General features: G+C 42.3%; 1 protein-coding gene across 1 annotated transcript in view; it reads left to right on the top strand.

The window, feature by feature from the left end:
* The window catches only part of SLX9 (SLX9 ribosome biogenesis factor), a 208,083-nt gene that overhangs the window by 194,055 nt on the left and 818 nt on the right, over positions 1-13,210 (top strand). Inside the window, exon 5 of the mRNA XM_075318957.1 lies at positions 2,376-2,447. Coding sequence (XP_075175072.1) covers positions 2,376-2,447 — 72 coding nt within the window. The remainder of the gene's footprint in view (positions 1-2,375; positions 2,448-13,210) is intronic.

The raw sequence follows: 13,210 nt of genomic DNA, 5'->3' as shown, positions 1-13,210 counted from the left end.
TGTCGAAGTGCTGTGCTACGTATTACTGAGACAAAAGTGACCTGGAGCAGAGGCAGGTGGGGAGTTGGGAGAGGGGCAGGGGAGCTGTAAGTGTAGTGCTCAGGCCCGCTGTATTTGCAGCTCATTAGCCTAAAATCTAAACTTTGGATTTCTCTAAAACAGAACAACAAAATTCTTTAGCATTTAAGCACCTTTATACACATGCCATTATTTAGGGGTATAATATCCTGATGACTGGTTCCCTTTTAAAGGTTATTCTCATGATCATAAATGGGTATTGTCCAATAGCGATTGTAATGACAAGGAATTTTGCAATTTTCAGCCGTTCTTGAGATATCACTTTTTCTTGCCTTGAAAAATGACCACTCCTGGTAGACAACAGAACGCGCTTCAAGCTCTTTTCTATTGGGCTTATAAACATTATTTTGAAGCTATGGTTTCTTCCTAATCCTTGCCAGCTAAAAGAAGAAAAAAGAAAAGTGTTGATATCTCAAGAAACAGCTGCAAATTTTAATAAGTAAATTGCAAAAGTGCTTGTTTTTCCAATCATTAGCTGATAATATTTATCAATGAAGATAGGAATTGACTTTATAAAGCACCACTCCAGCATTTTGGGGGCTTTTTAGCACAGGACTGGCGCTTTAAATGTAACTTTAAATGTAAGCTACCTGCTCACTGTATTATATGTCACCCTGTATTATACATTGCAGGCTCTCAATACAACTCTGTGGGAGCTAGAACGCAGCTGAATGGAGCGGTGTATTTACACAAGGCATTTTGGGCCTCCATGCTTGTGAACGATAAGGTCCTAGACACCTGTCCCACCAAGCCATTATGCAGCTGTCACTTATCCTATAGATAGGTCATTTTTCTTTTTCTGTTTAGAAACCGTCAAAATGTTAACGTTAAAGAATCATTACTTTTCTCATTATTACTGCTAATTCATTTGGAAAATGCAGCTCAGCACATTACACTCATTGGTACCTTCATGCAATTTTATATCAAAGCCTAGTGCATTGTAGAAAAATGTGTTGGAAAGAAATATGCTCTTGATGCTTTGCTCCACAACTGAGCCCGAGATGCACAACAGCAATGGGATCACTGGAATCTGTACTGGGGAAATATGACAGCACCAGGCCACAATCATGCTTCCTAATGTCTTACAGCTTCATCCTTCCCACCACTCCCTAATACTGTAGTTACCTGAAACTGGGGACCAGAGATTATGATTATTTTTAACAAAGGGTAGTGTTTATCAGTGTGATATGTGATGGCCGCTCTCTGCCCTCCTGATCTCCCTGCAAAGCTGTATGTAATTATAACTGGCACATCTGCAGGTTACTCTCAGCTTCAGCCTCCATCTCACATGCAGTCATGGTTTAAAAAGCTGGAAGAGAAGGAGCACTAATAAGGTCTTATTCAAAAGGGGACAAGAAGGGGGTAGAGGTACTGCTCACCATGAGGGGTTGTGCGAGTCGCAACGAACTGTTACAGCATGAACGCACAGCTGCCGCAGCCCCACGTGTAGTCAGAGATAAAGGGGGGATGAAAGGCAGGTAGTCATGGTTTGCAATACAGCAGAGCTGTGAGAGCTGCAGCAAATATATTCGTAAGTAGACAAAGTTTACTTCTCCTGTTCTGTGTTAGTTACATGTCTCCCGCTGTAATTCACACTTTTCTTAAAAATAATCTCTGGAGGTAGGTTCTCATGCAGATCAGTGTCCGATCCACAGCCTAAAACAGCTTATTTACATATGAGAAAAATGTGGATTTGTCTGGAATAACACATCGGATCGCAGATATCATGGTATCATTTTATTCATCTTCCTATGACCTATGTGCACATATAGGCGGCTTAGGAGTTTTGATCCTACTGAGAGATTCCCTTTAAGTGCACCTTGCCATCTGATTGTTTCATCTTTCTCCTCCCACCCCTCTTTTTTGATTCACAGTTCTGGCTTCATAGAGCCACCATGATTCTCTGAATGCCTGTACTTGGTTTAAACGGTCATTCTGTGACGACCGAGTCCCTTTAGAGTTTCTGTAGGTGGTGCCATCACGTCTTGATTGGTGAGGTACAGCAGTTTATTGAAAAACTGTATGTCTTTTCATTATACAATAAATATGCTTCATTTGTTGAAACTGTAATATCCCTTTAAGAATCTTTACACAATTTTGTAAGTTCAGGTGGGCAGTGATTCCACCTACCCCCCCAAACGTTCTTTCTCCAGTGTTTCTGTTTTCGTGTCGGTTCCTATCTCCTCTCTTCCTATTTTGCAGTCTTGGAAGAGGTCTGCTGCTCAAGCCAATGTTATAGATGTAATATTTACCCACATGGTCCATTTCTTGAAAATTCTTTGTTTTTCTCCTTTCAGAGCGCTAAAGAAAAAGAAACCAGAACCAACTGATTACAGCAAAATGAGGCCTGTACAGAAACGTAAAATAATGTGAGTACCGACAATTGGAATTTTTAAAGGGATGCTCCAAGATCAGTGGGGGCCAACAGACAGCACTCCTGACAATCTGCGGATTTCACTGATGCACCCAGTGGAGGTACTTGGTTTGAACAGTGATTCTGTGCTGGCAAATTACCTTTAACTTCTTGTTCCCCAACCATGAAATATATAGAATATATGATTTTTGTATAATATTGTCTCTTTCTATGGTTCCTTATATAATTCTTTCCCTTTTGTGTCTTGCACCTGCACTCATTTGTTTCATGCAGCCCTTAGTTAGCCTGTCTGCCCGCTGCGTATGCCTGCGCACTGCGTATGCCTGCGTGCGCGTGTGTGTCTGCATCGGCCTGTGACATGCGTGTGTCGTTCTAGCTTTGTATGTTGCTCACACTAATCACTTACTTTATCCACTTGAAGGGAAACACTAGCAGGATCCGCTGTGAGCCGCCAGCAGTCAGCCGTCTGACGTGCTTCAGGATTTATTGCCAGCCTGGAAACCTCCTTAATAACTAATAGGAAACCAGTAGACGTAGCCAGACATACAGAGCATATTATTCTACGAATATGTCAAGTTTCAGGGGTAGAGACTACCAAATATGGCTACATTTGTTCTTTTTCCGATGTCTGTCCAGAATGCCTGCTGTTCTAATGTTTTATTTATTGGATTTCATATATAGCGAAAAAGAGGTGTAGATTTGTGGCCATAAAAGTAAAATATGTGACTTGTATATTCAGTGCAGGTGAGCTTAGGTATACAGAAGAAGACTGTTCTATTCCGCAGCACATCAAGGAGAGTGAAATGTTGGCCGAAGGTGGAAAATGGCGTACGGGAGAGTCTATAATGTCTTAAACGTTATTTCATATGATTTTCAATGCTTAGAAAAGTTCTCTTGTCCCCCATATTTATATGCTATGCCCCCACTTTCTTATGGGGATTTGACTATAGGACCTCACAGATCCTAAAAAATGACGGGTTTTACAGCGCTGGTTAGTAGCCCTAACCAGCGCTGTAAAACCCGTCATTTTACCAGCTTTACTGGTTTTCCTTGCAAAGTGGGTTCTGGACAGCTTTGCTTTACCAAAAAAAACATTAACCCATAAACATCCAGGTCTTTTTGCTAGTGTTCTTTTGTAGTGTTTTTGTTTTTTTTATAATGTGAATTACTATGCGGTAAAAATAACAAATAGACGTGAGCAAATCGGTTCAAGGTTTCTTGAATTCACCTGAAGTCTTACAAAAACATTGGATTCCCATGAATTTGAATTTCTTGTGATTTACGTGCTGTGAATTCGGCAACATTGTGCCATTTTGTTGAGTTGTAGAGGGCTGGAAAAATGAGTGGAAAATAAAATAGACCCTTTGTTCCCACCTGTCTGGTTCTCAGGGCAGCTTCCTTGCGCACAGAACATTCTGTTCGTCTCACCCGGCTTCTTCACTTGGCACCAGGACGTCCAGCACTGCGTATGCTCTGACATCACTGTCTAGACCTCGGGCGATGCAGGTCATAGTGTCACAGACCTACTCGCCACACCAATTGAAGATGCCGGAAGAGCTGAATAGGACTTTGCACTTTTGCTTCCAGAGAGACCTACGTGAAGGATCAGATGGGGTCAACAGCAGGACTGGTGAACGGCGAGAGTTGTTTTTTTTTTTCACCCTGCAGTTATTCAGATTCACTTTTTACTAGAGATAAGCAAACCTTTGGAAGTTTTGTTCGGAGGGTACAGTCGGACTTTAGATAAAGTTCAGTTTGTGACCCTGACTTGACCCGAACCTCAATGGAAGTCACTAATTGGGCAGTTTGCGTCTCCACCAACATGCTTCCAGCCATTAGCAGAACACTTCCGGTGAAGGGTGGGCGGGAATTTTAAATTTTGTTATTTTGTGTGTGTGCACACTACATCTGATCACCCATCTTCTAATAGGCAAGGACCATTGACTGATCTGGGGGCTATTGTGAAGCCCTCACTGCAATCCATTAGGACATCAGAATAGTTGTATAATATTTATTTGGAAGTGTGATTTCTGAAAAAAGTGAAAGCATAAAGTCTAAATCTATATATATAATTGCCTTGTTCTGTCTGTCTGTCTGACTTGCTCCAAAATGACGTCATTACAGTGACAACCATCGCCACACCGCGCGCGCTAAAGAGCTTGCGAACAACGGCTTAGCTAACTGAACAGCCCGAACTACGGTGCGACAGGATGACGCTCAACACCTATCCCCACACCCACCCGACTCCCCGTTAAGAGTGCTGCACCCCCGGGAGCCCACACCGGCAACCCAACCAAGACATACCCACCTCTCGCCTCCGCCTCCGCACACATTACCCCACTCAGCGCCACCCACACTCAGCCCGCCGCATGTATACACTGAACACACACACACACATATGAATAGTCACCTGTCCCCAGCCGTGCAGTCCCCAGCACTGACGTCCTCAGCCGTCACGCTCGGCTCCAACCCCCGCACTCTGCCACCTGCACACATTACCCCGCTCGGCTCTTCTCCCCCCCTGCACTCTGCCCTCCGCATGTATACACTGAACACACACACAAATAGTCACCTGTCCCCAGCCATGCAGTCCTCGGCACCGACGTCCTCAGCGCCATGGCCCCGCTTGGCTCCACCCCTCCCTGCACTCCGCCCCCCGCACACATTACCCCGCAGGATGGGGGCACATGTCAGGATGGTGGCTGCACCATGATGGGGCCACATACCAGCATTGGGCCACATCACAGCATCAGCATATTTTTACTTAACTTTACACTGTTCATGGCCTTCTTTCTTTACAAGCCATGGACATCATTAAACATTAGACTCATCTATTAAAACTGTTCCTTCTGTTGTTTGTCATTTCAAAACTAATAAACAATTATAAAAATACTAAATTAAACCTAACCCATCCAGTCCATTCATTACCTTATTATTCAATCTGCTAAATACATACACATTCTAGACTACCCGATACGTTAGAATCAGGCCACCATCTAGTCTATTCATAACAGAGACCAAATCACCTAGTCTGACAGCTGCTGCTGCTGAGATCTCACACTGCTCTGTACAAGGTGCAGCCGTTCGGTCAGGCCGGGTAGAAGGAGAGTGAATATACTTGGACACTCTCATTCTTTAGCTGGATTCATAAAATGCTTCTACTGATATCAGGATTATAAAGCCATTCCAACATGGTTATTCTGCATCAATCCACCAGCTTCACCACGTCTACGCAATCTCTGTAATAATATGTGTAGCAATTATCCCCACCTTCTATATTACTTTTACTCTTCCGTGTAGGCCACGGAGCTGCACACCAGTAGGGGCTGAGGTTAGCCATTTGCAGCTCAATTTAGCCTTGACATTAATGCAAGGGTGGAGATTACCTTGTAAAGATGACCTCCCATAGTTATATTACATGTAGTAATAAAATGTAAGTAGTGCATCCACAGCAAAAAACATTATCATTTCCCACAGTCTATCCCAGATGGTACGTCAGGGGAAGCCAGTTACCGCATTATGATTAAGGAGTGTGAAAGAAATGAGTGTGAAAGAAATACGGGTTATCTAACCTGATCTTTAAATTCATACAATTGGGTACATTTACTACAGTTGAATTCCATGCTGTACTCTGAAGACTACAGGCTGTATCTGGTTATTTGCACCACCATATTCACCCGTCAATAGGCTTAAAGGGAATCTCTCAGCAGTTTTTTTTTTGCTATGTAATCTAAAGACAGCATGCTGTAGGGATTAGTGCACAGACTTCAGTGATGCCTCTCTTATCATGCTGTGTTGTGGTTTACCTGTAATGGTTTTTTTAGCTTCTGGACATCATCATTGCCGGACTAGGTCAGCTAGTCAGGCACGACCTCCCCTGCTGTGATTAGCAGCTTACTGTCTATAGATGTTTTATATGCAGAGCCTAGTGTGAGCAGAGGCAGTTTTCTAAGCTCTGCTGCATTGCTAAATCTAAAAATCCTGATTGCGTCAGAACCACTGCACTCAGTCAGCTAAGTGATACATTGTTGCATTCAGGGACACTTCCTGCATTATGCTGCCCTTAGATGAGATCGCAAAAACATTCTGACAGATTCCCTTTAAAGGGGTTCTCCACTTTCAGAAAAGTGGGTACCATGCTCTGTGTAAGGTACCTAAACTAACAAACGTAGCAGATAATTACCCTGCCTAGGTCCAGCGCTGGCTCTCCGCCCCTGCTCTGGTTTCAGTATTTTGGCTGCAGCAGTGACGTAACCTAAACCTCTAGCTAATCACTGAACTCAGCAGCACATGTTGCCAACGTTGATACATCCACTGAGCTCAATGATTGGTTAGAGCGGTGATGTGCCCCTGAGGTTAGTTCATTGCGGCAACAAAAACACAGAGATCAAATCAACAGCGGGAAACCAGCGCTGGACCCAGGGAGGGTGAGCTCCTGATGAGCATGTTAGTTCAAGTATCTTACAGAGCTTGAGCTTGGGACTCACTTTCCTGAAAATGGACATCCCCTGCAAGAATATTGACGGATGAATAATATAGTGGTGAAAATTACTAGATTACTCTTTTTACAGAGTGTTTTTATTCTCAATCATATTTGTACCTTTATAGTTTTTAACAACTAATATATATATATATATATATATATATATATATATATATATATATCACATGTATGTATGTATGTATGTATGTATTTATATCTTTACACACAAGTATTTTTACAAAATTCCTGAAAGTAGATTTTTACTTCCCCAATGCAAAAAAATCATTGTATTCGATGCCAGTGTCCCCCCAAAAAAAAAAAATTCCATAAATAAATCTCCTCTATTGCCAGCTTTATATAATCCCTTCCTATACAGTGTGTCCACCCATATCCTGTTCACCGCCATTAACTTGTTAATGGCGGCAGCTATAGGCATAGAAGTGGTGTCTAGGTATAGTAAAGTAGCCATAAGCTACACAATGAAACCACCTATAGCGGCACCTGGTGGAAAACAACGGAGTTAGCATTTTTATCTCGAAAACAGAATGAGATAGAGAAAAACAAGTGAATTAAAAATTGTAGGGCATCATCAGTTCAATATAAATCAACACCTTGCATACAGAAATGCTATGATATGAATCCCATGACCCCTTCCAAAACATTGAATGCTGGTCACGCATATGGCGCTCATTTAACTTTGATGCTCAAAGTGGCCACCGTCAGCTGCAATGCACATCTGGACTCTGGACAGCATACTGTATCTTGCTGCACGTTGTGCAATATGGTAGGTGACACGTTTGCACAAGCATCTGTGATACGTCGTCGTAGGTCCTGCAATATTGGTGGAGCGGTCGCATGCACCTGCTGTTTGATGTGACCTCACAGAAAGAAGTCCAATAGGGTCAGGTCAGGTGAGTGTGGAGGCCGTTCGACACAGCCACCATACCCAATGACTTGTAGGAAGGTCTCTATGAGGTATCGCTTTACGTCCGCAGCCTTGTGAGTTTTACACGTTTTAATCATAGCATTTCTGTATGCAAGGTGTCGATTCATATTGAATTGATGATGCCCTACAACTTTGTAATTCACTTTTTTTTCTCTATCTCGTTCTGTTTTCAAGATAAAAATGCTAACTCTGTTGTTTTCCAGCAGGTGGCGCTATAGGTGGTTTCATTGCGTAGCGCATGGCTACTTTACTATACCTAGACACCACTTCTATGCCTATAGCTGCCGCCGTTCTGATATTAATAGTGGTGGACAGGATATGGGTGGACACACTGTATATGACATGTTTACCTAAAATTCCCCATTCTGGAACTGGATCTAATTAACTGTAGCATCCAACATAGATCTCAGACCTGAAGGATCTCCATCATGTGCTGGAGAAGAGAAAACTGCTGGCAGCACCACCCTGCAATCGTATTTGGGGTACAGGCCAAATTCTATAAGTATCTCTCTGCTTGTTGCTTCCATTCCCTAGGAATCAGTGCTTTATCCTGTGTTGGGAGTGATTTTTGTTTGACTTCTAACTCATTTTATTTTACTTTTCTCCTTCATTTTCTGTCCCCCTTTTATAGTCTGTTTCTGACCTTGTATCCTGATAATTGCTCCTTATAATTTTGTATATTTACTTTTGACGTTCACTTTTGCTAACACCGGTATATAAAACATTCGAGGATTCATATCCGCGCTATTTCTGTGCAGCTAACTTTGGACTATACATCATTTGCTTTGGCTTTCGGCCTCCGATTTCTACTAACGTTTTGTTTCCAGACCCTGGGGAGCTATATCCACTTCTCAGACATAACAGTTGATGTGCAGAGAGAGCTGGCGCAGCTGCTAAGAGTGGAGAACTGATGTACCAAATCTCCGATCTGTGAATGATTAACTCTCTGTGTACCTCAGGGAGGAGAAGCCTCTCACCGGGGCCACTTCTGTTACATTTCTAGTTAAATCTGAGTACCTAAGTGGTGATTGAGATGTATTGAAGAGCAGGGCAGTCATCAAAAACTACCGGTGTGAGAAGCGGTAATGATCACAAGTGTGTGTAAGCATGATATGGCGGTATTATTTGGCCACTGAACAGCACAGGGGCTTTTTTGTATGTTATTTTTCATTAGTTTTGTCAAGTAACGTTCAGATACTGTCGACCTGACTGTAGTGCATATATGGTACTTTCTTGAATAAATCCGATTAATTTTTTTTGCATTTTTTAAAAAGTTGCAGACTGGTCCTAAATCAGCACAGAGGAAATTTATTCCTGGACACAAGAAAAAATATTATTTTACCCTGTACTTACTATGGCCCACTAGGGAAAAACATAATTATTAACTTTTAGGCTATGTGCGCACGTTGCGTAAAAACATGCAGTTACGCTGCGCTTTGCAGCGCAGCGTAACTGCATGCGTCCTGCGGCCCCTGCACAGTCTATGGAGACTGTGCAGGGGCCGTGCGCACGTGGCGTTTAAGAGCGCAGCGCTTCGGCTACTGCCGAAGCGCTGCGCAAAAAGAAGTGACATGTCACTTCTTTCCTGCGCTTTGCCGGCAGCTCCTGCTCTGTCTATGGCAGGAGCTGCAGGCAGAGCGCATGGAATCGGCGCTCACTACGGACATTTCTGCAGCGATCTAAAGCGCACATGTGCTCTTCAGATCGCTGCAGAAATTTCTGCAGGGCTTGTACGCAACGTGCGCACATAGCCTAAATCTGCCGTACAATTCTAGTTCAGTATTAACCTTAAACCACCGTAAATATTAATCATAATCCCATAGCCACTTAATACCACCGCAAATTAGCATTAAAAGGGGCATTCCCATCTCCTAGGAAAAGGTAAGACCACCTACATCAACTATCTGTACCATTTGGTACCCAATTAGATTCTTTGGGAGGTTAGTATAGAAGAATTTTGTGCAGAACTATAATTATGTTTGGTAGTGTAGAGGAGTTAAAGGAGTATTCCCATCTCCAAGATCCTATCCCAGTAGATAGTAATAATAATAATAATCATATTAGCAAATACCTCCAATTAGAAATGTAGTATAGTTTTCCCGAAATAGTCACGTCTCACCTCATGTACAAGGCATTGCAGCTCCGCTTAGGCGTCCATGGTTACTGTCATGATGTATTTTACCTTCTCACTGTATTTGCTGTAATACTATGTCAGGATGTGATGTCACTTTCCTTTGGTTGTACTTACTGAACACTTTGAAATGTCTTGGGATGTTAGTAACCATACCTTCCCCCCATCTCCTGTGTCTCTGGGCCCATAATGCAATTATCTCTTGTCCACACAGCCAGGGGAACTTCTCATTGTTTCGTAAGCAGTGGATAACGCCAACTACACAAACCTGTAGACATCTCGGAGCCAACCTTCTAGAATCTTCTAGTGGGCCCAACCATTGCATAGACCCCTACCCTTGAGGGGCGGGCCCACAAGCTCAGACAATTCACTCCTGTTTCTAAATGCAGTTGGGAGTTGAGTTTTTGAAGAGGAAGGGAGCGAGATCTGAATCTGCGGACAGACCTCGCCGTCCAGTGGATTGTGTGGGATTTCTGGGACTCTGAAAAGGACTATTACGTTGTGATCTGGCACTTTGGATTATCGGGAGGTGCCCCCGAATCTGTTTTATTTGGACTTGTCGTGTGCTGTTCCTGTATTCCTGTTAGTAAACCTGTTGGATCATCCTCGGCCTGTTGTCTCTCTTTGCTCTGATGTACACCCCGTCACAGTTACGACCACTCATATGGTCACAGTTGCTTATGGTCGTAACCATAGATACCTAAACTGCAATGCCCTGCACATGAGGTAAGAGACATGGGTATATCAGGTGAACTCTACTATAATTGCTAATTGGAGGTATTTGTTATTATTACTCTTACTACATATTAGGATAGGATCTTGGAGATGGGAATACCCTGTGAGCTCCTCTAAACTACCAAAGATAGATAATCACAGTTCAGTAAAAAATTCTTCTATACTACCCATCAAAAAATCTTATTGGCAATCAAATCCCTTTTCCTACGTATTAATACCAAAATCAAGAATCCAATGATAGATTCATCAACATGAGTATGATATAGTCAGTGATGCATTTAACCATGGAAATAGTAATAGGACCAATCGGGTTACTATATAGCCAATGAAGAAAAACGAACAAAAATCAATTGATTAATAAAATATTATAGAATTTTTCCAATTATAGAAAATAGTACTCAAGTGGTAGCCAAACAACTGAGCGTCAACCACACAAAATCATAAAATATAAAAACGACACTTGGATGCTGATGTAAGTGTATGTTATGACGCACAAAAAGATGTTGGTGATTCCTAACCTAAAGTTGAGTTGGTATGTATAATGTATAGGTGTAAAAACGTGTATATAGTGTATATAGACCCCAACAGGACCACACTGCACTGCTCATCCCCAGGTCATTATTACGTTATCCTTCTGACACTGAGTGTCGCTAAGGCTGAGTTCACATGACCTGTAATCACCTATTAGAATGGATCCTGCAGAGATCCATTGGCAAAAACGTTGTGCTAACACAACTTTTTTTTCCATTGTTTAATAACTGGATCCGGTTTTTTTTAACATTGGAGTCTATGGAGAACGGATCCATTAACGGATTGCTATTTATCTGCCACTTGAAAACCGGATCTGTTAAAAAAAAGCAAGAATAACGGATGGCTAAATAATAATCAGTTAACGGATCCATTCTCCATAGATTCCAATGTATAAAAAAAAAAATCAGACAGAAATCAGTTTTTTAACAATGGACAATAAAGTTTTGTTTGCAGATTTTTTTTGCCAATAAATCTCTGCAGGATCTGTTCTAACGGCTGATTACAGAACATGTAAACTCAGCCCTACCCAGTGCAGCATGTCATCAGATCCATTTACACTGCTGCCTGGGCCTGATCACTTTTTGCACATTGCACGTTTTATAACGCACAAACAATGTTGTATTCATGTTGATGGTCTTTGGCTTTCTTTCTTGTAATGTACAGCCTAGCCATCATATTATAGGATTAATTATCCCCCCTGCAGTATGCATTGATGTTATGTCTAACATCAGATCCATTGCTCTCTCTCAATAGATTCATCATATTGTGGATAGCTCCTGTTTCTTTTGCATTATGCACTTTATTGCACACGGCTGTTTGGGTTACGCCTGTGCAATTTTGCACTAATTATTACTGTACACGTTGGCTTTCCCCTGTGCACTATGCATTTCTATAGGCCTATTAATTATTTCACAGGCCCATTTATACCTCTCTTATATAGGCACATGAGTGATCCTTGTTGATCTTCATGTACCTGTGGCTATACAGTGTGTCCACCCATATCCTATCCACCGCCATTAACTTGAGCACAGCGGCAGCTATAGGCATAGAAGTGGTGTCTAGGTATAGTAAAGTAGCCATGCACTATGCAATGAAACCACCTATAGCGCCTCCTGGTGGAAAACAACAAAGTTAACATTTTTATCTCCAAAACGGAACAAGATAGAGAAAAAAAGTGAAGTCAAAAATTGTAGGGCATCATCAATTCAATAGGAATCGACACCTTGTATACAGAAATGCTATGATATGAAACCCATGACCCCCCCCAAAACATTGTATACTGGTCACGCATATGGCCCTCATTTAACTTTGATGCTCAAAGTGGCCACCGTCAGCTACAATGCACATCTGGACTCTGGACAGCATACTGTATCTTGCTGCACGTTGTGCAATATGGTAGGTGACACATTTGCACAAGCATCTGTGATACATCGTCGTAGGTCCTGCAATGTTGGTGGAGGGGTCGCATACACCTGCTGTTTGATGTGACCTCACAGAAAGAAGTCCAATGGGGTTAGGCCAGGTGAGCGTGGAGGCCACACCATGCAGCCACCATACCCAATGACTTGTAGGAAGGTCTCCATGAGGTATCGCTTCACGTCCACAGCCTTGTGAGTTTTACACATTCTAATCATAACAACTTTGTAATTCATTTTTTTTCTCTATCTCGTTCCGTTTTTGAGATAAAAATGCTAACTCTGTTGTTTTCCACCAGGTGGTGCTATAGGTGATTTCATTGCATGGCTACTTTACTATACCTAGACACCCCTTCTATGCCTATTGCTGCCGCCGTTCTCATGTTAATGGCGGTGGACACACTGTATACACATGCTTTTACACCTATAATACATCCTACATACCAACTTTAGGTTAGGTATCGCCAACATCTTTGTGTGCGTCATAATATATACTTACACCAGGAGCCAAGTGTCA

The sequence above is a fragment of the Anomaloglossus baeobatrachus genome, chromosome 7, assembly GCF_048569485.1.
Source record: "Anomaloglossus baeobatrachus isolate aAnoBae1 chromosome 7, aAnoBae1.hap1, whole genome shotgun sequence".
Classification (NCBI taxonomy): domain Eukaryota; kingdom Metazoa; phylum Chordata; class Amphibia; order Anura; family Aromobatidae; genus Anomaloglossus; species Anomaloglossus baeobatrachus.
The sequence above is the reverse complement of the archived record's forward strand: the minus strand, read 5'-3'. Positions and strand labels throughout refer to the sequence as shown.